Below are 27,628 nucleotides of genomic sequence, written 5' to 3'. Positions count from 1 at the left end.
ACTCCTGGGAAGGTTCACCAATGTTCAATATTTTTGTCATTTTTGGATAATAGCTCTTAGGCTATGTGCACACGTTGCTGATTTGCCTCTGGAATTTTTTGTGCGGATTCTGCATCTCTTGGTAGGAAACACAGGTGCGGATTTGATGCGTTTTTTTTGTGCGGATTTTGTCCGGATTTTGTGTGGATTTCATGCGTTTTTACCCCTGCAGATTTCTATAATGGCATGGGTACAAAGACGCTGCAGATCTGCACAAATAAATGACATGCTCCTTCTTTTGATCCTCAGTGTTTCCATGCGGAATTTTCCACACCATTAGCACATCAATTTTTTTTCCATTGATTTACATTGTACTGTAAATCACTTGCGGATCTGCAGCGTTTCTGCATGAAAAGAAACGGAGCGGATCCGCAGTAAATCCCCAACGTGTGCACATAGCCTTACTGTGGTTTGCCAGAGTCCCAAAGCTTTAGATATGGCTTTTGAACCATTTCCAGACTACTAGACCTCAATTACTTTGTCATTTTTTCCAGAATTTCTTTGGATAGTATGATTATCTAGCTTTTGACTGGCTTTTGGTCTACTTCACTTTGTCTGCCAGGTCCTATTTAAGTGATTTCTTGCTTGAGAACAGGTGTGACAATAATCAGGCCTGGGTGTGGGTAGGGAATTTGAACTCTGCTTCCCAAAGATGTGATAAACCACAGTTTTTTTTATGTTTTAAGGGGAGGGGGGCAATCACTTTTTTTTACACAGGGCCCTGTTGGTTTGGATTTCTTTTTCCCTTAGTAAAGACTTTCATTTCAAAACTGCATTTTGTGTTTACTTGTGTTATCTTTGTCTTAGGCCACTTTCACACTGGCGTTTTTTGCAATACGTCGCAATGCGTCGTTTAGGGGTAAAAACGCATCCTGCAAAGTTGTTTGCAGGATGCGTTTTTGCCCCATAGATTAACATTAGCGACGCATTGACACACATTGCAACCGTCGTGCGATGGTTGCGTCGTGTTGAGGCGGACCGCCGGGAGCAAAAAACGTTGCATGTAACGTTTTTTGCTGCCGACGGACCGCTTTTTCCGACCGCGCAAGTGCGGCCGGAACTCCGCCCCCACCTCCCCGCACCTTACAATGGAGCAGCGGATGCGCATGAAAAATGCATCCGCTGCCTCCGTTGTGCCTCCGTTTCATTGCTAGCGTCGGAACCGACGCTAGTGTGAAAGTAGCCTTATATGTAAATTTGTTTGGTCTGAAACATTTAAGTGTGACAAACATGCAAAAGAATAGAAAATCAGGAAGGAAGGGGGCATACAATTTCTCACACAACTATGTATGTGCATACAGTGCAGTATACATGTGCATACAGGTGTATACTTGTGTGTATGTATGTATACATTCATGTATACACCTGTATGCACTGGATGTGTGTATGTTTATATGTATATAAATTTCTGTCACATGTCTGCATACACCATACGCGCACACGTATATATGCATACGCACACACATATGCATACGCGCACACGTATATATGCACACACACCTTAACTATATCACAGTTCCTTATTACAGGCTGTAATTTTATAGCCCATGCCTAGACATTTTCTAAGGGAAGACAGTTGTGCCATGTAAATTTGCCTCGGAGCCACATGAGCATTGCCAATTGGGCAGCAGTCGCACAGGCATAACAAGGAAGGGAGGAATTTGTTAGAGGGCAGCACGACTTTTTAGATTCAAGACAAGTTCAGCAAACTTCAAATTTGCCTCCAGCTCAGGAAAGCCTTGGCTCCGACTTTTAGCCCATGATATTGAACCTGGAGAAAATTCGATAATGACTGTAGGGCAAGTACATAACATTCCTACTGCATCTAATTTAGTGAAGTTGGAGGACTCGTCTGATAAGTCTTTTAATTGGCGAGTATATAAATTAACTGTTATAGTGACATGAGGCGGACACTCACTCTGACTTTACAGAGCAGTTTTCAGTGACTTCATCCACTTTCAGATACTTTTTTTTTTTTTTTATCTACAGACATCGAATTGTCAAAATTCAGACATGAATCATGCTCCTCGAATTTTAAACAGGCTCCACATAGTGATATTTCTGCCGATCTATCATTCATTATGTTCTCCCAAATAGTTAAACTAAAGGACAGAATTAAATGAAATGTAGACTGCTTAATACACTGTGTATTTAATATGAAAATCATCCATTATTCATAGCTGGAATTTGAATAACTTTGAATTTAGCGTTCCTGTTCTTCTATCACTTTGATGAACAATTAATTATTAAAAAATGATACTGTCGGCATATGGTGAGGACTTCTGTAGGTTCTCTGTACTACTCCTGGTACACGGGCTTTGTAATTCTCCTACAGAGAACCTCGACATGGGGGGATACATTACACAATGCTTCTTAACGAGCTCAGAAAAACGCAATGTTGGGGATTAGGATGTATTAAAGCCGTTTTTACAAATGTGTTTTATTGTGCTTGAACAAGTCATTTACATTTGCATGAAATACTTCTGAAGAGGGTGAAACTTCCCTACAATGGATCTTAAGATGGTCATGTAAATTAGTCTAAAGTTTAGAAAAACCAAACATTTCAACTCAAACGATTTGTTCCGTTAGGTGAAATGTAACAACGAACAACCATTCTAGACAACCAACGACACATTGTCATCATTTGGGAAAAAGTCGGCCATTTTGAATTTTTGTCCAAAAGTTCGGTGCCGTTGACTAACACGGCATAATGTATATATGGCTAGTTTGCTACCTCAGCGATGTGTTTTTTTTACCAAATGACCCAACGATCACTGGTTTAACTATACCTGTATCTTCTATAGAAATGAGAATGCTGCGGATTCCGTCAGGTGGATGATTCGCAAGGCTGCCATCCGGTAGCCACAGACTACTGACATGACTGCTAGACCAGGGCCTTCCAAATCTTTTTGATCATCTCTGTTCAGAAACACAAGTTGTTACCCAAGTTTAAAGCACCCTAACCCCCTGCCCCGACCACTTTTTTTTTTTTGTCCCTTTTTAGATGTCCAGATATTGGGAACCCCTTGCAATCAACTGGGAAACATGCCATCAAGTGGATAATTTTCCTGCTGTGCCTCCCCAGGGAATATGGACCATTGCATACAGCTTGGTTAAATAGATGGTTTGCTTGGGTAGCTCACAGGCAGAATTTGTCCTCCAAAACTCAAGACACTCTTTTAGACACCCTTCACATTCAAATGTGAGTCCTGAAAGGAGGACTCCCTGTGGACTCATGGTAAAATCACGGTGGCTCTGTGGTTCGAATTGATGCTTTTCACTGCTTCGGTCTTGGGTTCAAATCTCACCAAGGACAACATCTACAAGGAGTTTGTATATTTCTGCATATTTGAGTGGGTTTCTCCCGGGTTTTCCCGTTTCCCCCCCAAACTCCATAGACATACTGATAAGGATTGTGAGCCTTTGAATTCATCCTGCCCAATCCTTCGTTCTCCTGTCATTATCTGTTAGGCGGCCACCTTGCACTCCTGATGGTAGGACAATCTCACCAAAATCGGCAACTTTGGACACCTTTTAGAAAGAGTGCTTCAAACGCCTTTATTGTGCCTACCTTCAAGTGTCGTTCAGTGGAAATAACCCCTTTAATTGTTTCACTGTTGCACCGTTTTCTTTCCACCACCGCACTTCTCATAGTCGTACGTTGCAGCGAATGTCGACTTTTCTCTTTTTTTAATGGCTTACGAGTTAATGTGCTATCCTTCCAGCGCCTTCTCTGACAAGGCGTTTACAACCTGTCTTCTGACTCTATTACTATTGCAGTCATGTTTCCTTTTGCAGAGATAAAAATTGAACAGAATATGTTATTCACTGAAGATGTCCAAAGAAATGTTGTTTGATTCCCTGCAAATCTCTTCTTCTAGATGTCTTGGTCTTTAGGAAAAAAATATGGTACTGTAGCAAATCTTTAGAACCTTGCTTCCCAATAACTGGATATTGATTTCTTCTGTGCGGTCTCCATCTATGCGATTCCTCTCTGTTGTTGCTACAAGTCTTTCCCCTCCACTGTGATACTTTTTGGTCTATCGTAGGACGATGACCTAATGTGGGTGTCCTTATGTAAACCGCTCCGAAGAGTCCATCATCTGATAACTCTTCCGTTATGTTTGTTTTTTGTTCTACAGGATTGTCAAGTTCATCTCCGAGAATGGAAGGAACAGCGGTCATCTGGCAGTTCTTCCATTCTTTTTGATTATCGGGGGTGCTTGTCATTTGTCAGCTGCTTTATGATCGTTAGGAGTGCTGTGCTGGGCTTTCCGGACATGCCATTTTTTTTACGTCGTTATGATAGACCTTGGTGATTGACTTTACCGTGTGCTGAGAATCTAACCTTCAATAATATTTTTTGGCAAATGAGTGGATCTAACTTTTGAATGAAATCTGTCGGCAGGTTTTGGCCATGCAATCTGATGTTTGCCTGCCTTTCCCGTATGTGCATAGAGAGCCCTTAATCACAAAGTAGGACCTCCCACTGGACTCCTATGCATGTAATGGAAATTAGTGAAAAAAAATCACCAGATACATCTAATCTTTTGCTACAAAATTTAACATCAATCTGATTCTCTCCTTCCCGCCTACACCTTGCTACCCACCGGTCGGTACAGGACAGGTTCCCTTTAAGTGGTAATCACCCATCCGTAGGTTAATGGGCTTCCTATCAATGTGGCTCCAGTGTGTCTTGGTGTGATTAAGATTGGAAAACTATATATTAAGCCGGGACCAATGTAGATACATTATTCTCTGTGATTTGTGAGTAGAAGAGACAATATCTTACGTCCTAATCATGAAATCTACTCATGGTTGACTGTATTTTCGTGTAAATGCTCCGCATACCATAGGGATATAAATTATTCAGTCGAAAGTGACTAATTTCTCTGCATATTTGCATTTATTAACTGTAGTGACATCTGTATAACACTCGCTGCCGGTTACGACGCGGGTAAAACCCAGTGATCACCAAAAAAACTAAACTATACAACATAAATTTATAATAAAATGTCTTATCTGATATTTTTCATTATTTTATTTTTAATTTTTTTTTTTTACAGAAAAAGAAACCTTTCTGGATCCATTTATCTTGAGGGATTTACTTCCGGCAACTTTGGGAAGTTTTTACAGATATACCGGATCCCTTACGACGCCTCCATGTAGTGAAATAGTTGAGTGGGTCGTATTTAGCAGACCCGTTCCCATCTCGTATCAGCAGGTAAGTCACCAAGGGGGTCGTGATTCTCCATAAAATATTATACTGTCCTGATGGAATATTTTGAAGACTAAGTGAAGCCAAAAACTAACATGAGATGAGGACCTAAACCCGGATAGCGTCATATATGGGAAACCTGGTGCTCTAAGCGCTCTCTACGAGGGGCTCCATGAAGGAAAGAAGAGGCAGAACTGTGCCGATGGCATTCTACATTGTCTGATCTGCTACCGGATTTTGCAATACAATCTACAGATGTTATTAAAGAAGTTCTTCGCTACTTTTTCATTGATGACTAGATATGGGTGAACCCAAACAGTAAAGTTCGGCATCCGTACCGAACGCCGGGCATGGACACCGAGCACTGACTTCATCAGGATACCAGTATTACTATTCGGGTTCGGCCTCCCGAACATCGGGTGTTATTCGCACTGTTTCTGATCGGCGATAAAATTATTACCGTCTGTCAGACAGCCGCGGTTCCACGCTGTCAAAGTTTACCTTTGATCACTGGGGTCGGCTAATGGGAGTATTCATCAGCCAGCGCCTGTGCTGTAAATAAATAATAATTTAAAAAAAAATGACATTGGTTCCCCTGTATTTTTGATAACCAGCCAGGCCAAACTCTCACCTGGGGGCTGCAACCCTCAGCTGTCAGCTTTAGCAAGGCTGGTTATCAAGAATAGAGGAGTCCCTGTGCTGTTTTTTAAGTAATTTAAACAAAAAAAAAAAGGTGTGGTGTCCCCCATTTTTGACAACCAGTCTTGCTAAAGCAGACTGCCGGGGCAATTGCAGGCGATTGTTTTACTGATGCAGTTTTTCCAACGCCAGCGACATTTCCTCAATGCTGTTAGTGACCACAGACATGAGCCCAAGCCTGGAAACCCTTCAATGTGTCTGCAGACGTGTGATTCTTAAGAGAGCGCACACTGCCCGCTATCGTGATTCTCCAGTGCTGGTGGCAGGCGGTCACGTGACTGCAAATATCTAATTTCCATAGATTTGGTGACTTGCCAACATAACATGCATGGATTTGCTCAATATATTGAGCGAGCCTGGGCACGTCTAGTTGGAATGTGGCCGGACACGTCTAGTCGGAATGATCAAAGCTTATGTGCACACAGTTTTCGAATAGTTTAGAAGCTTAAAGGGACACTGTCACCTGAATTTGGAGGGAACAATCTTCAGCCATGGAGGCGGGGTTTTTGGGTGTTTGATTCACCCTTTCCTTACCCGCTGGCTGCATGCTGGCTGCAATATTGGATTGAAGTTTATTCTGTCCTCCGTAGTATATGCCTGCATGAGGCAATCTTGCCTTGTGCAGGCGTGTCTTATGGAGGACAGAGAATGAACTTCAATCCAATATTGCAGTCAGCATGCAGCCAGCGGGTAAGGAAAGGGTGAATCAAACACCCAAAAACCCCGCCTCAATGGCTGAAGATTGTTCCCTCCAAATTCAGGTGACAGTGTCCCTTTAATGTGTTTCTGCTTAGTTACCGCTCTAAAAAAAACTCCTGAAAAACTCTGGGTGCAAGTAGCCAAAAAAAAACAGAACAATTTTTTTTTTTTTTTTTTTTTTTTAAATTCCTATAGCAGTTTTTGATCACTTTTTGGGGGGGAGGAAGCAATACCTCTCAAAATCTGTTCACTGATGGATTCTCAGTTAATTCATTCTGCAGCCAGCTTTATGAATTTTATCAAAGAGCTTGTAGAAGCTAAACCATGCAGCAATTTCAATGAAACCCTAAGGCTATGTGCACACGTTCTGGTTTTTTTGCGTTTTTTTTTTCATGTTTTTTCACGGTAAAAACGCTATAAAAACTCATTAAAAACGCATACATTATGCATCCTATCATTTGGAATGCATTCTGCATGTTTTGTGCACATGATGCGTTTTTTTTCCGCGAAAAAAAATGCATCGCGGTAAAAAAAAAAGCAGCATGTTCATTAATTTTGCGGATTTTCTGCACTTTTCCCGCTATTCTATGCATTTGGGAAAAAACGCATAAAAAACGCACCAAAAATGCATCAAAAACGTGGTAAAAATGCATGTGGATTTCTGGCGGAAATGTCCGGTTTTTGTCAGGAAAATTTCTGCAAGAAATCCTGACGTGTGCACCTACCCTAAAGGTGTCCATATCCTGTAATAATGTTTGCAGCTTTTATTGTGAAATCTAGTGACAGATCCCGAGTCGGGAGAGATGGAAAAAGGGGCGGAAATCCAAAAACTTCAAGCTTTTTCTCATTTAGGGTGGTGCACCCATTTTTGTGCCATGTTCTATGGTCAGCCGTCCTCTTTTGATCTCATTTTGATCCAATTTCTCACCGTCCTTATCAAGAAACCGAGGTGCCAGACTCCCATTTCTCTGGCAGATTTCTGTGGCTATTTTTGCTCTTTTTCGCTCTCATTCCTTCCTGTTTAGTGTCCCTTTAACTGATGGAGATATTGCCTGACGTCTGTTCATCCACCTGCTGGCAGAACGCTGGTTCTGGTTTTCAGATAGTGTCCACATCACCTGTAGGTAGGCGGCCAGATTTTAATTCCGCATGTTCTTACATGATTGTACAGCTCCATCTGTTTATTTGGCTCGATGTTGTATCAGGAGAGGCCGAGAGTCACAACGCAAATCATGCGAGCATGGAAAGGTGCAAAACCGACACAGCCGATCTTTTTTTTTCTATATATAAAGTGAATTTGCCAGATGTTCCTGCTGCATTATTGATGGAGCAGCGGAATTGATTGGCCAATGATGTTATTATATTTACGAGTTCGGTTTTATGAGCTTTTTTTATTACAGATCAAGAACGTTAAAATATTAAAATATTTATTTGCTTAATGAAACTGAAGCACCAATAACCATTACGGATGAATGGATTGTATGCTAATGAGTAGAATCTTAGTAAAGCCTTCACTTATGGGTTTGCATATATGTAAATGTCCACAGGCCAGAACATGGGGGTGTGCACATTTGGATAAAGTTGGGGGTCTTATAAAATTTTCTACATGAATGGGGAAGGGCTTAATGACTCAAAGTTGTTGGTATCTATGGCAAATGTCTAGAAATTAGAATCCAGTTATTACTTAGTAAGATCTGTTTCCATCTTTTTAAGAGGATCTTTCCTTTTTATTTTTTTTTTATTTAATCTTACTACAGTACCTCTTGATCCATTGATTCTGGGAACAGGTTTTCTTTTTCTTTTGTGCCCCTCTATTCCCAAGTTATGCCCCCCAGTAGACATGAGTGGATTGATCTGTGCAACACTGGACCTCTTTCCAGGTCCGTGCTCTCTGGACAAGAGCGACTCTCCGGCGGGCAGGGGTGACTCTCCGGCGGGCAGGGGTGACTCTCCGGCGGGCAGGGGCGACTCTCTCTGGCGGGCAGGGGCGACTCTCTCTGGCGGGCAGGGGCGACTCTCTCTGGCGGGCAGGGGCGACTCTCTCTGGCGGGCAGGGGCGACTCTCTCTGGCGGGCAGGGGCGACTCTCTCTGGCGGGCAGGGGCGACTCTCTCTGGCGGGCAGGGGCGACTCTCCGCAGACAGGACCTGTACAAATTTACTAAGCTTCCTGGTTCCCACTGCAGTGTTTAATTTTCTGGCATGGCATGCTATCATCTGCTTAGGGTGCAGTACACAGGTTACGTCTATGCTTGGATGAAGTGTTACCCAAGCATGCTCGTGTCTTAATGGAGTATATTTGGCGTGCTCTAAAAAAAAATTCTCTTGCTGCCACAGCTGCACACGTTGCAGTTTCTTTGCACTTTTTTGCGTTTTTTCCCGATAAAAACGCTACAAAAACGCATACAATAAGCATCCCCTCATTTAGAATGAATTCTGCATGTTTTGTGCACATGATGCATTTTTTTCGTGAAAAAAACGCATTGCGGTAAAAACCGCAGCATGTTCATTAATTTTGCGGGGTTTTTTTTGCGGATTTCCCACTACAAAATGAATTGGGAAGTGTCCAGAAAAAAACGCGGCAAAAACACATCAAAACTGCGCACAAAAATGCGGCAAAACCACGGTAAAATCGCGGCAAAAACGCATGCGGTTTTCTTGCGGACTTCTTGCAGAAAATGTCCGTTTTTTCTCAGGAATTTTCTGCGAGAAATCCTGAACGTGTGCACATAGCCTTAAGGTCCGCAGCAGTTTCCCATGAGTTTACAGTATAATGTAAACCTATGGGAAACAAAAAAACGCTGTGCACATGCTGCGGAAAAAAACGCGCGGAAACGCAGCAGTTTACATTCCGCAGCATGTCACTTCTTTCTGCGGATTCCACCGCGGTTTTACAGCTGCTCCTATGGAAAACCGCAGTTGTAAAACTGCAGTGAAATCCGCAGGAAAACCGCAGTAAATCCGCAATAAATCTGCAGCAAAAACGCAGCGTTTTTGCCCTGCAGATTTATCAAATCCGCTGGCGAAAAATTTGCAGTGGAGCAGAATACGTGTGCACATAGCCTTAGAGAGCCGCAACAAAAATTGCCTGTTTGTTGGGCAATCTAGGCATATGTTGCAGCCGTTAAACAGCCACGAGACATGCAGCCGCGAGGACGCAAACATTTTTTTCAAACACGACAAAAATACTTGACTAGGGCATGAGCATGCTCGGATAACACAGCATGCTCGGATAATTTGCCAGCCCGGCTGATCATAAGCCACACTTGCGATCCCGAAGAGCAAGAAGATTCATGCAGCTCCTGTCCGCGGCCATAGAGCACTGACCTGGACCAGGACTGCGCCAAGGAGTCCGCTCCTCTCTACCCCCCCAATAATAATGGTACAAATTGCACCTTCAACCAACTGAGCGCATAACCCAGAACATCCTAGTGGGTGTTTTCATATTTTGACTGGCCAGCGTCAGAGGAGAAACGGCAAACACCGAAAGAGAAGTTTTGTGGAATACACCCAGTTGGTCGAAGGGAAAATTTGCACCATTATTACTGGGGGGTATAACTTAGTAATAGGAGGGCACAGAAGAAAAATGAAAAACTGCTCCAAAATCAGCAGAGCAGCGGCAATCGGAGCAGGAACTCAATTTAAATTTTAAAAAAAATCCAGCGAATGGCCCCCTAAAAGTATGGTTTCCTTTAGACCTCATTCAGACGTCAGGGTTTTTTTCTCATATGGACCAACCTGTTTTTCATCACTGTGCCGGATTGGATTTTCATCCATTTTTGTTCTGTGCCCATGTTTGCCATACGTTTTTTTTTTTTTTTAATTCATAAAAGAAAATTGAACATCAAAAATGGGGCACACTTGGAAGACACCGACTGCTACTCAGTCTTTGGACTCAACTATTAGACTTCAACTACAGATACCAAATCATTATCTTTGGATGTAATTTTCTAAATTCCTTCCTTTGTTACACTGTTGGTAAAAGGGTACTCAAAAAAAAATTAAATTCATAAAACTACAAAAATTATAATATTCTCAGTAAAAATTAATTTTCCTGCAAAGTATAAATTCATAATAAATAAAAAACCGTTTTCCCAGCACTGCAGTAAAGTGAGACTTTCCTACTGCAAAATAAGCAGTTCCCACTGGTGGACAAAAATTGTCAAAAATGCTATTTTTTTTTTTTTTTTTAACCTAGAAACTTTTCTAAAAGCCTGAAACATTAGGAAAATGTTAGTGTGAAAATAGGATTAAGTATCTTCTGTACAGGGGCCACCAACTTTATCGGTCTCAAACTCTTACCCCAGTTCTAGTTTTGTGAGTATTTTTGAGGCTATGGACTTTTCTGACTCTTTGGTCCATCTTGGAATTTTTTTTCTGTGGGCTGACATGTTTTCGATGTAGCTTTTGGATGCAGAAAACCTGTGATCCAAGTCATGGTGAGCGTCTATAAATAATGCTGTTTATAAATGGACGGGCTTTAACGCTTCTGTGTAATTTTGTGGTTTCAGCTGGAAGCTTTCTATTCCATATTTACCACGGAGCAGCAGGACCACGTCAAGTCCGTGGATTATTTGAGGAACAACTTCAGACCAAAACAGCCTCTAAATGATAGGGTCGTGTATAAGTCTGCTGTGAAGGACGCTTGGAGCCAAGACATGTCTGACGACTTGGACAATCTTTTTGGCACAGAAGCTTCGAAAGGTAAAGTGCTCCACATGTTGTAGACCTGTTGTAGGTTCTTTTTTCGGTTACAAATGAACTTGGAAAGACAGGTGTTTAATTAAGATGCCAGTCTGAAAACCGCAGGAATTTATTTTCTGCTTCACTCAACATATGCCACTGAGCCAAAGAGATGAAGAAACATTGCTCGGAGAATTGCCGGTAAAATGTGCAAGTGACAATTTGGCCACCCAACTTCGAAATAAGGGTTGGTGTACTCCTAGACTCCAATGCCGTGTGGTTATGGGAGATGCTTCAACTACTTTTCAGGATTATGGGTCCGTTTATTTGCCGAAATTGCATCCATGCCTTGTTTGTACTTCAATATTAAAAATCCATAATGTTCACGGTTGAGTGCCTCCTTCGCACCGTACTTTTTTCTAAAAGCAATGCTCAAAGATTGACTGACTTAAATAGTTTGTTTATTCAAATGGAGTATTAATACAAAAAAACTACCTATTAAGATACTTTTTTTTACGTTACACATTTTTGTCCTTATATCACGATCTAATACTCAATCATACTGCCTGCTCTGTACAGAAGACTTTTCTGAAGTCTCAGTAACATCACAGACCGGGTTACAATCAGCTTTAACACCTCTATATACAGCGCATAACACAGGATCCACTACTCATAATGGGTTATGTCACAGCTCACCTCCTCCTCTTTTATGACGACTAATATCACCTCTATATACACTAGATAACACATTATACACCACTCATCGTAGGTGATGTCACAGCTTAACTCTTCCTGTACAATGACAGAGAAGACTTCTATATACAGTAGATAATACAGGATCCACCATTCACAATAGGTGATATCACCGCTCACCTCCTCCTCCTGTACAATGACTGATAACACCTCTATATACAGTAGATAACACAGTATCCACCTTTCACAATAGGTGATGTCACAGCTCACCTCCTCCTTCTGTACAATGACTGATAACACCTCTATATACAGTAGATAACACAGGATCCACCATTCACAATAGGTGATATCACAGCTCACCTCCTCCTCCTGCTGTAACTATTGGGATATAAACACATCTAAAGAGAACCAGTCAGCAGCATTAAAGTTAAGTACAAAAAGGACTGTATTAGCTCTGTCATACTGATTAAAACCTCATGTGAAGAAATCTATTTTGTAGATGGTTTTTAATCTTTGTTTGAAGTTTCCTTGCAGTCATATCTTTGTGCATCGGAGCGAGCCTGTGGACGGGACTGCTGGAGGGTCTTCAACTTTGTTCCATCCACTCTGTGTCTGGGTGGTCTCTTCTTCAAAATTTCATGCAGGCGTCATCCTAACCGCGGGAGGTGCTTGTGTGGATTGATCTAATGGTGACCTTCAGTAAAATGCGCCGGTGCCCCTGAGCAATCTACGCGTGTGCAGCCACCGGCACCATTTTCCTGAAAACTTACAAGAGCTCGACCTGTTCAGGTCCTGCCCAGCGTTGGCACAAAATTTTAAATGAAGACACACCCAGTTACAGTGGAGGTGTTGGGACAAAGTTGAAGGTCCCGCCCAGAGTCCCGCCCCAATGCACAAAGATCAGAATACAAGGAAAGTTCAAACAAGATTTCTAGAAAATCTACGAAACAGATTTCTTCACATTAGGTATCATTTAAACCTGTATGTCAGCGCCAATACGACCGTGTCTCTACTTTACTTAGTAAAATGCTGCCGTTAAGTTCCCTTTAACAAAAATCTGATTACATAATAGAACATTGTAATTCCCTTTTAGCAAAAACACCTAATGATTAGTGATGAGCAAACGTGTTCGATTAAGGAGTTATCCGAGCATTCTCCAGGTGCTAACTGAGTGTCATCGGCATGCTCGAAAAACATGTTCGACTCACCGCTGCTGCATGACTCGCGGCTATTTCACAGCCACAACACATGCGGGGATTGGCTACCAAACCGTGAACCCCTACGCAGGTACTCGAATATATTTTTCGAGCACGCCGAAGACACTCAGCACCCGAGCATGCTCGGATATCATCTTATCCATGCACGTTTGCTCATCACTACTAATGATAATGAACCATTGCATGTTTATTTTTTTTAATTTTACATCATTTTATGTTTCCATTTTATATAGTTATATTTAGTCTTGAGCCACCCCCCTAGTGTTCGAGTTCGGTTCGGTCTGTCAAAATGGGGCGTGTTCGACGAACACTGTCGAACCCCATTGAAACCAATGGCAGGCAAACACATAGAAAACACCTTAAAAGGTGTCCAAGAGCTGACAAACTGCTCAGAAGACACAACAAACACATGGAAAAGTCACAAGTACATATAGTCATGCCAAAAGAAAAGAGGTGGAGGAGTAAGGAGGAGGAGACACAGATATAGGCATGTCATGCCCTTCTAAAATCAAGAAAGGCTGGAGTAAAAATCTAAACTCACTCTACCAACACCCAGACGTTGTGACAAAAAAAATTAAAAAATAAATATCTTTAGGTAGAATGGCGGCGGGTCCATTCAGAACACTTTCCTTAGAAGACGTAGTGGTATCCCCGTTGGGAGTTGTGCCAAAAAAGGAGCCCGATACATTCAGACTAATTCACCATTTGTCATATCCAAGGGGCAGGTCCGTAAACAACATCGACATGGAACCAAGCTCAGTACTATATACTGTACCTTCTTTGACGAGGCAATCAGGCGGGTCAAGAAGTTGGGAAGGGGCACCCTAATGGCCAAAACAGACATTAAGGGGGCGTTCCGGTTACTACCTGTGCCTCCGAATAGTGTCCTCCCATTGGGCTGCTTCTGTGAAGGAGCATATACATTGATCGCTGTTTGCCCATGGGGTGCTCCATATCCTGCTCACTTTTTGAGGCGTTTAATTGCTTCCTCGAATGTGTCGTCATGGACGTTTCTAAGGCGGCACATATTATCCATTACCTCGACGACTTCTTATGCCTGGGCCCAAAAGATTTGCCACAGTGTGAAAACACGCAGTAGTCCACCTATGAGAAGGAGAGAGCTGGAGGGAGAGCGGACACCCCAGAGCCGAGGGGTTAGATTGAGAGAGAAAGAAGGCGGTGTAGCTTGCTTCATGGGTGGGGTGCTCTGCTGAGTAGCACAAAATGCTTTTAGGCCCAAAAGGATTTCCTGGGCTAGATGCAGTTAAAAATTACTACTTGGATAAACAGGCGGTGTAGCTAGCTTCGTGGGTGGGGTACTCTGCTACTACGCCCAAAACGATTTACTGGGTTAGATGCAGTAAAAATGTAGATACACAGGTGGTGTAGCTAGCTTCACAGGCGGGCTACTCAGATGACTACGAGACAATGCTACTAGCCCAAAAGGATTGGCTGAACTTGATTACACCAAATGCTGTGAGAAACACTTGCACAGCACTGGCACAGACCTGCTTGGCAAAAAGTGCTAGGAACTGCTGTAACCTACCCTGAAAAGGGCTGATATTACAACTAGTCCCGACTCCTCCCGACTCCCTAAACCTATCTCTCTCTATCTAACTGCAAATTCGCTCGCAATTCACATTCTTATACTGTATGGTGCCGTCTAACACTCAGCTGCAGCAGTGAGGAAATGGTGGCGACGGGGCAAATGGCTGGTTCTTATAGGGCAAGGAGGACATGTGACATACACAGCCAATGACACATGCCCTTGCTTGCGTGCATCACATGCACTTTGCTGTGTGTGTGTGTGCACTGCTGATAGGCTGAGAGACTGTAAATGTGGGAAAGAAAAAAAAAATGGAGATTGGCGTCATTTCAGCACAGATCTATCCCCCACCCCTCCGGCCCACTATACACTGAAACAGTCTATTAACAATGATAAACCGTTTTAATGTGAAAATCAAGTTAGGATTTTGGTGAACGAACAGTTATCAAACAGAAACTCGACCAGCCGAATTTTAAGCAAATTGTTCAGGTTCGTCGAACGACTCGAACACCGCCCAAAACAGCTCAAATTTAAAATTGGCGAACAGTTCGACTCGAACACCGCTCATCTCTAGTTATATTGTAGCATAGCCTTTTTTTTGTTGTTGTTTTCCATTTCTCTCTTTACCACTTGAAGTTTGAAGTTCACATCAGCATGCCATTATCTTCTTTTTTTTTTTTATTATTGATGTTCCTAATGTCACTTTGTCCTTTTTTTAAACCTCGTTTCGTACTACTTTCCGTCTTCCTAATGGACAGCAGCTGCGCCCGTGTCCGAGTAGCTTTCCATGTGCGTAGTCGAGTGTTTTGCTTCTGTTTTTCCTCCAGAATTTGCGGAATGTTTCTAATTTCAGTTAAAACCTCCTCTGAATGGCACACTCGAGCTGCATTTCTCCGCTCATCGCATTTGGTCCTGGTTTCCAAAGTCCCGGCCAATTCCATTACAAATACATTTGTGCATCTGAAAGGGAGATAAAAAGCACTTTTGTGCGGCGTCCCAAAAATCCTTCAGGTGTTCCCAGGCCAAAGTAGCCAGGACTGAACCAACAATCCTGTCATTATGACATTGTTTGGCATCGTCCCTGATGTGGCTTCTGCGTCGTGAACCGAGAGAGGAGCTAATTTGCTCCGGTTACCTAAATCGCTTAAATCGCTTTCTGCCAATAGCCGTAATTATTACAAGCACAGGCACATTGATTCTTTCTGCCTGATCAGGGAAATTAAAAAGAAAAATACGACCGGTTTGTGGCGTGGAATTGTTTTTTCTTTAATGAACCTCAAATAGATGACCTTAATCTCTATATATTATGTGGTTAATTGGCTCTTTCGGCCCACATACTGCCATACACTGGGGGTTATCAGTCCGGTAGAAAACAAATGATGGCTATAAACTGGAGTCATGAGGTCGAATCCCAAAAGGGTGAACTTCTTCATTGAGGTTATTTGTAATGCCCCCACTCACATTACACAAGCCTTGTGGTGGTACTTGGATTTTTGGTCAATAAGCGATCGGTCACATCAGTTATGCACTAATTATGGGATCCATTTAGCGTTTAAACTTTTTTTTTTTCCGGTTCTAAAATAAAATCTTTCTTCCATTCTAAAAAAAAAAAAAAAAAAAAAAAAACACAGACCCATTCCTTAATAATGGTCCCGATTGCATAACTGATGACTTATTCCTTTTGTTTGCTCATGAAACTGAACGGAGATTGTTTGACTTTCCGTTACCCCGTCATCATGACTGAGCCCTTTTTCGTTTTTGTGTTTGTTTTTCGCTCCCCTTTTTCCCAGAGCCACAACTTTTTTTTAATTTTTCCATCAATATGGCCACGTGAGGGCTTATTTTTTGCAGGACGAGTTGTACTTTTGAACAACCCCATTGTTTGTACCGTATTGTGTACTCAACAGGAAAAAAAATTCCAGGTGCGAAATTTCAAAAAAAAAAAGTGCAATTCAACAAGTTTTTGGTGGGTTTTTTTTTTACCATGTTCACGAAATGCTAAAACTGACCTGCCGTTATGATTCTCCAGGTCATTACAAGTTCATAGACACCAAACGTTTATAGGTTCTTTTTTTATTTAAGAGGTGATTATAAAATCCAAAGTTTGCTAAAAAGAAAAGTTCGTCATTTTCCGGAACCTGTAGCGTCTCCATTTTTTCTAGATCTGGGGCCAGGTGAAAGCTTATTTTTTGCGTGCCAAGCTGATATTTTTAATGATACTATTTTGGTGTGTGTACAATTTTTTTGATCGCCCGTTATTGCATTTTAGTGCAATGTTGCGGCGACCAAAAAAATTTAATTATGGGGTTTTTAATTTTTTTGGGTACGCCGTTTACGGATCAGATTAATTCTTTTCATAGCTTGATAGATCAGGTGATTGTGAACGCAGCGATACCAAATATGTGTAGGTTTGATTTTTTTTGTATTGTTTTATTTTGAATGGGGCAAAAGGGGGGTGATTTGAACTTTTTATTTTTTTCAATTTTTTTAAAAACATTTATTTTTTTACTTTTTGCATGATTCAATAGTCTCCATGGGAGACTAGGAGCTGCTGTTGTCCGATCGCCTCTGCTACACACAGGCGATGATCAGATCGCCTGTATGTAGCAGAAATGCTCATCTGCTATGAGCGCCAACCACTGGGTGGCGCTCATAGTAATCCGGCTATGACAACCATAGAGGTCTCCTGGAGACCTCTGTTTGTCATGCCAACCCATCGGTGACCGGTGATCACATGACAAAGTCACCAATGGGTGGGATTTCCGGTGTGCTTTCCAGAAGCATGAGTTAAGTGCCGCTGTCAGAGATTGACAGCGTCATTTAACCGGTTAGCAGTCCCAAGTGGATCACGATTCCACCCGCGGCTGTTAGAGGCACATGTCAGCTGTTCAAAACAGCTGACATGTGCCAGAAAAGATGGCTCACCGCCGGAGCCCACATCAAAGGGAGAGGCACGACATGCGCCGTACATGTACGGTGCATGTCGTGAAGGGGTTAATATATGGACAAAGTGTTATATGGATATAGTGAACAGAAAAATGTCACTCTTCTGCCACATATCTAATGGCATTATCACATCTCTTTTATTAGGTATCCTTCTAAAATGTTAACAAAGGGGAAGAAAGTTCCTCATCTATGGATTTTCCAATATTACTGTCTAATTGGGGGCGTGAATCCTCCATTCTCATATTGATGCAATAGTTAGGTTTGTGGCATGTCTGCGGTACACACCACCTTTCGTGTGTAAGAGTCAGCCACCACAATTGTTACAGCCCGTTGCGAAACTGCCAAAACATGTTTCGCTATTAAACCTGCTTGATCAAGGAACAGCCACCACAATTGTTATAAACCTATCACACAAACCACCATGACATGTTTCGCCATTAAACCTGCTTCATCAGGGGTACAGGTGCTTTTTATGATTCTTTACAAAGCTTTCCAAGAGGCTAACATGAAAAGGAAAGGTTTATACAAACTTTGTACAGATGAGTGCGATTCTGGTCATTTTGAAGGAAAATCAGAAAGTCATGTTATTTTGGATTCCAAATTGTGTGAAATATAAATAGTTATAGTATATTAGATTTTCAGTGGATAACGGATTTGTTTCATCATTTTTGCTATCGGAAGCCGAGTGGCCACATTGATGGATTATTATGGGGTCCGTTTGGTGATGGTTTTTAGAATGTGAAATCCTGAATGCGGAACTTTCTTTCGTTCCCCCCAAAAAATGCAACCCAAATGGTCCATTTAATAAACAATGGGGCAATAATTGATGCAACAGATCTCACTCCATTTCTTGGTTCGGATAACGGACTGAAAGATTGGACATGTGAACAGATCCTAGGAAACTTTGAATATATAATTCATCTAATTAAGAAATTAAACCTTATGATTCACTATCCTCAAGTGCGATTGTTTTCATTTTCTCATACAACAGTTGATCGAGTAGTGCGTATACAGGTCCTTCTCAAAAAATTAGCATATAGTGTTAAATTTCATTATTTACCATAATGTAATGATTACAATTAAACTTTCATATATTATAGATTCATTATCCACCAACTGAAATTTGTCAGGTCTTTTATTGTTTTAATACTGATGATTTTGGCATACAACTCCTGATAACCCAAAAAACCTGTCTCAATAAATTAGCATATTTCACCCATCCAATCAAATAAAAGTGTTTTTTAATAACAAACAAAAAAACCATCAAATAATAATGTTCAGTTATGCACTCAATACTTGGTCGGGAATCCTTTGGCAGAAATGACTGCTTCAATGCGGCGTGGCATGGAGGCAATCAGCCTGTGACACTGCTGAGATGTTATGGAGGCCCAGGATGCTTCAATAGCGGCCTTAAGCTCATCCAGAGTGTTGGGTCTTGCGTCTCTCAACTTTCTCTTCACAATATCCCACAGATTCTCTATGGGGTTCAGGTCAGGAGAGTTGGCAGGCCAATTGAGCACAGTAATACCATGGTCAGTAAACCATTTACCAGTGGTTTTGGCACTGTGAGCAGGTGCCAGGTCGTGCTGAAAAATGAAATCTTCATCTCCATAAAGCATTTCAGCCGAAGGAAGCATGAAGTGCTCCAAAATCTCCTGATATCTAGCTGCATTGACCCTGCCCTTGATGAAACACAGTGGACCAACACCAGCAGCTGACATGGCACCCCACACCATCACTGACTGTGGGTACTTGACACTGGACTTCAGGCATTTTGGCATTTCCTTCTCCCCAGTCTTCCTCCAGACTCTGGCACCTTGATTTCCGAATGACATGCAAAATTTGCTTTAATCAGAAAAAAGTACTTGGGACCACTTAGCAACAGTCCAGTGCTGCTTCTCTGTAGCCCAGGTCAGGCGCCTCTGCCGCTGTTTATGGTTCAAAAGTGGCTTTACCTGGGGAATGCGGCACCTGTAGCCCATTTCCTGCACACGCCTGTGCACGGTGGCTCTGGATGTTTCCACACCAGACTCAGTCCACTGCTTCCTCAGGTTCCCCAAGGTCTGGAATCGGTCCTTCTTCACAATCTTCCTCAGGGTCCGGTCTCCTCTTCTCGTTGTACAGCGTTTTCTGCCACATTGTTTCCTTCCAACAGACTTACCATTGAGGTGCCTTGATACAGCACTCTGGGAACAGCCTATTTGTTGAGAAATTTCTTTCTGGGTCTTACCCTCTTGCTTGAGGGTGTCAATGATGGCCTTCTTGACATCTGTCAGGTCGCTAGTCTTACCCATGATGGGGGTTTTGAGTAATGAACCAGGCAGGGAGTTTATAAAAGCCTCAGGTATCTTTTGCACGTGTTTAGAGTTAATTAGTTGATTCAGAAGATTAGGGTAATAGGTCGTTTAGAGAACCTTTTCTTGATATGCTAATTTATTGAGACAGGTTTTTTGGGTTATCAGGAGTTGTATGCCAAAATCATCAGTATTAAAACAATAAAAGACCTGACAAATTTCAGTTGGTGGATAATGAATCTATAATATATGAAAGTTTAATTGTAATCATTACATTATGGTAAATAATGAAATTTAACACTATATGCTAATTTTTTGAGAAGGACCTGTATATTGTTTAGTTCCCATAGTTCTGAACGGAGCCTGCGGGCCACCAATTTTTTCCGGTGCAGAGTTTGTTCTTTATTACAAGACCAGGCATCCGCTGACCTTTTCTGCCAAATTTCCTCTGAGCCAAATAAGTAAACTCCTCCTGAAGCTAAAAAAAAAAAAATCCCAAAGACTTTGTCAATTATGAGCATTTACTGCTCTTCTGACCTTTTACCTTCCTGATTCATAAAATCTGTATCCTGAGCTTTATTTCATAAAGAATTTAACCTCCTATCTGCTGGAGGCTTTGAGGATGAATATGTGATTAATTTTATTCCTGTATTTTTTTTATATTTTGCTCCATATACAGCAGGTGAAATAAGTATTGAGCACGTCACTAATTTTCTAAGTGAATATATTTATAAAGGTGCTATTGACATGTAAATTAACCCCTTCATGACCTTGGGATTTTCCGTTTTTTCCGTGTTTGTTTTTCGCTCCCCTCCTTCCCAGAGCCATAACTTTTTTTTATTTTTCCGTCAATATGGCCATGTGAGGACTTATTTTTTTGCGGGACGAGTTGTACTTTTGAACGACATCATTGGTTTTAGCATGTCGTATACTAGAAAATGGGAAAAAAAATTCCAAGTGCGGTGAAATTGCAAAAAAAAAGTGCAATCCCACACTTGCGCCATTTTCCGATACCCATAGCGTCTCCATTTTTTGTGATCTGGGGTCGGGTGAGGGCTTATTTTTTGCGTTCCAAGCTGATGTTTTTATTGATACCACTTTTGTGCTGATACGTTCTTTTGATCGCCCGTTATTGCATTTTAATGCAATGTCGCGGCGACCAAAAAAACATAATTCTGGCATTTCAAATTTTTTCTCGCTACGCCATTTAGCAATCCGGTTAATGTTTTTTTGGTTTTTTGATAGATAAGGCGATTCTGAACGCGGCGATACCAAATATGGGTAGGTTTTTTTTTTTTTATTGTTTTATTTTGAATGGGGCGAAAGGGGGGCGATTTAAACTTTTATATTTTTTTTTTATTTATTTTTCACTTTTTTTTTTTTTTTTTTTTTTTTACTTTTGCCATGCTTCAATAGCCTCCATGGGAGACTAGAAGCTGGCACAACTCGATCGGCTCAGCTACATAGCAGCGATAATCATGCAGCAGAAATGCAGGTGTGCTATGAGCGCCGACCACAGGGTGGCGCTCACAGCTATCGGGGGATCAGTAACCATAGAGGTCTCAAGGACCTCTATGGTTACAATGCAGAAGCATCGCTGACCCCCGATCATGTGACGGGGTCGGCGATGCGCGTATTTTCGGCCACGCGGCCGGAAGAGGTAGTTAAATGCCGCTGTCTGTGTTTGACAGCGGCATTTAACTAGTTAATAGCGGCAGGTGAATCGCGATTTCCCCCAGCCGCTATTGCGGGCACATGTCAGCTGTTCAAAACAGCTGACATGTCCCGGCTTTGATTCTAGTTTACCGCCGGAGCCCTGCATCAAAGCGGGGCTTCTGACCTCGGACGTACTATCCGGTCCGAGGTTAGAAAGGGGTTAACACTAGATGTCAATAGCAACCCATCCAATCCACACAGGCAGAGAAATCAAACCATAGAAGTTCATAAATTAAGTTACCTGTAATAATGAGAAATGACCCAGGGGAAAAAGTATTGAACACACTTACTGAAATGTATTTAATACTTCATACAAAAGCCTTTGTTGTTGATGACCGCTTCAAGATACCTCCTGTATGGAGAAACTAGTCACAGGTATTGCTCAGGTGTGATTTTGCCCCCATTGTTCCACACAAAGGCTCGTCACATCCTGAAGGCCCCGTGGCCTCCTTGTATGAACTGAGCTTTAGTTCCTTCCTTACATTTTCTATTGGATTCAGGCCCGGTGATCGGTTTGGCCATTCTAGCAGCTTTATTTTCTTTCTCTGAAACCAATAGAGAGATTCCTTCGCTATGTGTTTGGGATCATTGTCTTGCCAAAATATCAACCCTTGTATCATCTTTATCATTCTGGTAGATGGCTGCAGATTTTTATCAAGAATGTCTCTGTACATTTGTCCATTCATCATTTCTTCAATTATATGAAGTTTGCCAGTGCCATATGCTGAAAAACAGCTCCACGCCATGATGTTCCCAGCTCCAAACATCACTGTTGGTATGGTGTTTTTGGGGTGATATGGAATTCCTTTCGACCTCCAAAGATGGTGTATATTATGGCATCCAAAACGTTCAATTTTGGTCTCCTCTGACCAGACTATATTCTCCCAGCATTTCACAGGCTTGTCTAAATGTTTTTGAACCAACTTTAAATGCACTTGAACATGCTTTTTGTTCAGCATTGGAGTCTTCCATGGTGAGAGTGCATACATGCTATGGAGTGCATTGCTTATTATTTTCTTTGAAATAATTGTACCTGCTGATTCCAGATTTTTCTGTGGCTCTCCACAGGTGGTCCTTGGCTTTTGGACAAATCTTCTGCTAATTATTTTCACTTCTCTGTCTGAAATCTTGCAGGGAGCACCCGGTTTTGCAGAAATTATATTCTTTCCACTTCTGGGTTATGCCCCCACAGTGCTCAATGGAACTTCTCATTAGTTTAGAAATTCTTCTGTAGTGAATTCCATCAGTATGCTTTGCAACAATAAGGTTGTGAAGGTCTTAACACAGCTCCCTGCTTTTCATCTTATTTCATGAGATGTTTTTTGTGTGGCACCTTGGTAATGAGACACCTTTTTATAGGCCATTGGTTGAGCCAGCTGATATTATTTTTCACTAAGTGGCAGGATTGCTTTCTAATTACTGATAGATTTCAGCTGGTGTCTGGACGTTAAGTGGCTTTTTGCATTTATTTCTTCATGTGTTCAATACTTTTTCCCTGAGCCATTTATTTGACCTTGTAACATGACACAGATTCTTATTTAAATAGTTAGTCCTGTTAAGTATAATTACTGGTAAGCATAGTAGCTGATGCCGCAAAAACATATGTCGGCAATAATGTGGTCATCCGAGGGCATAAAAAAGGTGTGGATTGTATAAATCCTGTCCAAAATAGTCATGGGTGGGACACAGGGCAGGACTTAAATATTTCTATTCTGCCATCAGCAATGTTGGTATAGGAGAACGAATCACAAGGCACAATGATTATAGAATATACAGTATGTTCAAAAATTTCTGATCGGCCTAAAAACAAGTCAATATTCCTGACATTTCTGTTTTCCCAAATACTAGCATTACCTATGATCGAACAATCCTGAATCCTCTTTTCTTATAGCTTGTTTATTTTTTCCTCCTGAATATGTATCAGTAAATTAATAAATTGGCAACTGTGATCCATGACCCTTGTCAATGGTGTGTACGTAGTCTGCCAATGTCAGGAATGATTGGACGGTGTCAATAATGGCAGGGAAATGTCCCCCTTACTGGTAACGCCCAATTGTCAATTTATTTCTAGTAGGAATAATGGGAAAAGCTATTCCGGAATTTTCATTTCATACGGAATGCAAATATTTTTATAAAAATATTAAAATTAGTGACTGATCTGATCCTCTTTTAAGGTGGGCTTTTTTTGGGGGGGGGAGGGGAAGGAAAGGTCGTTAAATTTTCCCTATGTTACTGTATTGTGTTTGATGCCTACACTTTCCGTAAGAATTTTGGATCAGTGGTGTTCATGGAATTGTAATGCACATACAGTTCTGGATTTTAATAAGAGAAGTAATCAAATGCATTTAGAAACTCAATGGAATATGACAATTTAAGTTGTTTTTCCTGGATTAAAAAAAAAGCAAAAAATAAAAAATAAAATAAATAACTTTTTTGTTTCAAAAGTAGTGCAACACCTGTCTACAGGTTGTTTAGAATACCTGCTTTGTGCTGTTGATCCTTCAAACCGGATTTTTTTTTTTTGCTTATTTGACTCATAAACACATAGTTAAGCAGTTTTTTAAACAGTCTTCATTTAAAAAAAATAGTTAAGACTTGCAGCAAATGATTTCCGCTCCTGATGCTCTCTGTTTTCTCCCTTTTCTCCTTGTTAGGCCAGTCTCACACGTGAACATCAGTGTGGCACACGTGTGGCAGCCGTGTTCCGACTGGGTACCACACGGAGCGTGCATGACACAGCGCTAGAGATAAGCGCTGTACCCTGCATCTGGTGCTGAAGCCGGCATTCATATCTTCTCTCCAGCAGCGTTCGCTGTAGAGAAGATATAAAAAATCTTTTTTTTTTTTAATTTTTCGTGTTTAAAATAAAGATCCCTGTCCCCTCCCCCCTCCCACCCCCTGTGCGCCTGCCTGCTGTTACTAAAATACTCACCTGTCTCCCTCGAAGCGTCCTCTCCGCGCCGCACCTTCTCCAGTATGAGCGGTCACGTGGTGCCGCCCATTACAGTGATGAATATGCGGCTCCACCCGGAGGTGGAGCCGCATATTCATCACTGTAATGGGCGGCACCACGTGACCGCTCATACAGGAGAAGCTGCGGCGAGGAGAGGAAGCAGCGAGCGAGACGGGTGAGTATTTTAGTAACAGCGGGCTGTTGGCTGCTGGAGAGAAGATATGAATGGCGGCTTCAGCACCACGCTGGGGGGACAGCGCTTACTGTAGCGCTGTCTCCTGCACGGCACATGGACTGCACACGGACAGCGTTCGTGTGCGGTACGTGTTTTACACAGACCCATTGACTTTAATGGGTCCGTGTAATCAGTGCGCTCCCACGAACACTGACATGTCTCCGTGTTTTGCACACGGACACACGGTCCGTGAAAACACGCTGACATGTGCAGAGACACATTCATTTTAATGTGTCTACGTGAGTTAGTGTCTCCGGTACGTAAGGAAACTCACCTCACGTACCAGAGCCACTGACGTGTGAAACAGGCCTAAGAGATAGCAGGAGGGAAGGGGAGAGGGTTGTACACAGATCTGCAGTGACGGTATCTTGGAAGGCAGAGAAACGGACTTTAGACATAGTTACATAGTTACTACATAGCTACAATACCCAGATAGATTAGCGAAATTAGGATTATTTAGTCTAGAAAAAAGACGACTGAGGGGCGATCTAATAACCATGTATAAGTATATAAGGGGACAATACAAATATCTCGCTGAGGATCTGTTTATACCAAGGAAGGTGACGGGCACAAGGGGGCATTCTTTGCGTCTGGAGGAGAGAAGGTTTTTCCACCAACATAGAAGAGGATTCTTTACTGTTAGGGCAGTGAGAATTGCTTGCCTGAGGAGGTGGTGATGGCGAACTCAGTCGAGGGGTTCAAGAGAGGCCTTGATGTCTTCCTGGAGCAGAACAATATTGTATCATACAATTATTAGGTTCTGTAGAAGGACGTAGATCTGGGGATTTATTATGATGAAATATAGGCTGAACTGGATGGACAAATGTCTTTTTTCGGCCTTACTAACTATGTTACTATGTTACTATAGTTATTAAGGTTGAAGGAAGACTATAAGTCCATCTAGTTCAACCCATAGCCTAACCTAACATGCCCTAACATGTTGATCCAGAGGAAGGCAAAAAAAACCATGTGCAAAGAGTAAGCTCCACATTGGGGAAAAAAATTCCTTCCCGACTCCACATACGGCAATCAGACTAGTTCCCTGGATCAACGCCCTATCGAGGAATCTAGTATATATACCCTGTAACATTATACGAGATACATTATAATACATTATATTAGACGAGGAGGAAAGCACATGGAAAATACAATATTGGAGCTGTGCCGATTCCGATCAGCAAGTGAAGACCTCAGTACCCACCAAGCTCACATCCAGCCTATATTGCTGAAAGAGACACTCCCACTAGAGAAAAATCTGAAAGTTGGATCAAATTGCAAACACAATATGAAGGATTGAAGGTTGTGAAGTGAAATTGAGTTAAACCACTAACCTACGTAAAAAAAAAAAAAATCCCATGTCAAAAAGGTCTGTAATCTTTTAAAGGGAATGGGGCTGAGCTGCAATTCCACAATCAACCTGTTGGGGCTGTTTTTGGAAGAACAAAAAAAGCAGTCATAGTTTCATGATCCTGTACAAATCCTTTAATGCCATGTAATGTGTTCACATAGTACTTAAAAGGACATTCTAGGAAATAAAAAATACTAGGTGTTAATATGGGACTTGTGATGACTTTTGCAGCCATTCCCCGCCGCCGTTTCTGTTTTTGAGTTTCCGATCAATAAATGGGATATTTCAGCCCGCACCTTGGATGTTAATGTTTCCCCTATTTAGAGCACCAGGTTAATCCAGCCTAATAGCCAATATAGCAGCCTCTGTCCCTTCGAAGTCATTTACTCTAGACATGAGGGTTTTCTTTCGACATGTTTCCCTGCAGAGGCAACGTTCCAACTATTGATCCGAAGTCGAAAGGTACAGCGCTATTCAAGAGAGGCAATTTAGTTCACGTTCACTATTTCACCCAGCCTGACATAAATGAAACCATATCTCCTAGTAAAGTTATTGCCACCGTGCCATCAATCCCCTCTTCAAAAAGGTTGCGTCCGGTGCGTCTCACGGAGAGCGGTGACACAACGCTTCGCGCTTGGTCCCTTTGGGTGTCTGCGTCAAGTTCATTTTGGAGAGTTGATCCCATGCTTCAGTTTCTCCAATTTCCCCAAGCAAAATATATCAGAGGCCCCTGGTTTTCTTGTAGAAGCCGCATAAATACCAGACGTGGTTCACAGAGAGGGCACGGAAAACATAAGATCTGGGAAGGGAGATTTGGGAAATCGAGAGAGAAGTTCTCGTTTAACCCATTTGCCTCTAGTAAAGAGAAGGAACATCCAGTTCTCAGTCGCTAATTGCTCCTTTGTTAATCCCAGAATTTACTGTCCCTTTAATTAAAGGGCTAGGAAATCAAAACCCATGAGTGCACTATATATAAAGAGCTGCTTGTATCTGTCACATATATGTTTGTAACCGTTTCTGGAGGTCCTCAGTAATAAAGATGAGCAAAGGATATTAAGTGATCATGGGGGAGGACTTTTTTATTTTATTTTATTTTTTTTTACTTTTTTTATAATCCTTTTGGAGAATACTACTGTCAAGCTCTTCTCATCTTGAAAGAGCTGATAACAGCAGACAAGAAATTGTATTTGTGTATGCAAATGAAGATGGAGTCCTTATGACCTGATAAGGGAAGTCATCATCAGAAAATAACCTATTGTTTAAATAATATTTGGTGGTTTTTTTTTTACTATTATGTTCTATATTAAAGATTAAAAAAATAGAAATCTTACAATTTTCCCACTG

The 27,628-nt window shown here is 41.7% G+C and overlaps 1 protein-coding gene across 2 annotated transcripts in view; it reads left to right on the top strand.

The window, feature by feature from the left end:
- Nucleotides 1-27,628, top strand: part of PTPRG (protein tyrosine phosphatase receptor type G) — a 572,884-nt gene that overhangs the window by 363,445 nt on the left and 181,811 nt on the right. For both annotated transcript variants that reach the window (XM_069736625.1, XM_069736626.1), the window contains exons 7-8: nt 5,106-5,263; nt 11,165-11,357. In XM_069736625.1, the coding sequence (XP_069592726.1) occupies nt 5,106-5,263; nt 11,165-11,357 (351 nt within the window). The remainder of the gene's footprint in view (nt 1-5,105; nt 5,264-11,164; nt 11,358-27,628) is intronic.

This window comes from Ranitomeya imitator, chromosome 8, assembly GCF_032444005.1.
Source record: "Ranitomeya imitator isolate aRanImi1 chromosome 8, aRanImi1.pri, whole genome shotgun sequence".
NCBI lineage: Eukaryota > Metazoa > Chordata > Amphibia > Anura > Dendrobatidae > Ranitomeya > Ranitomeya imitator.
This window is presented reverse-complemented; position numbering and strand designations above follow the sequence as displayed.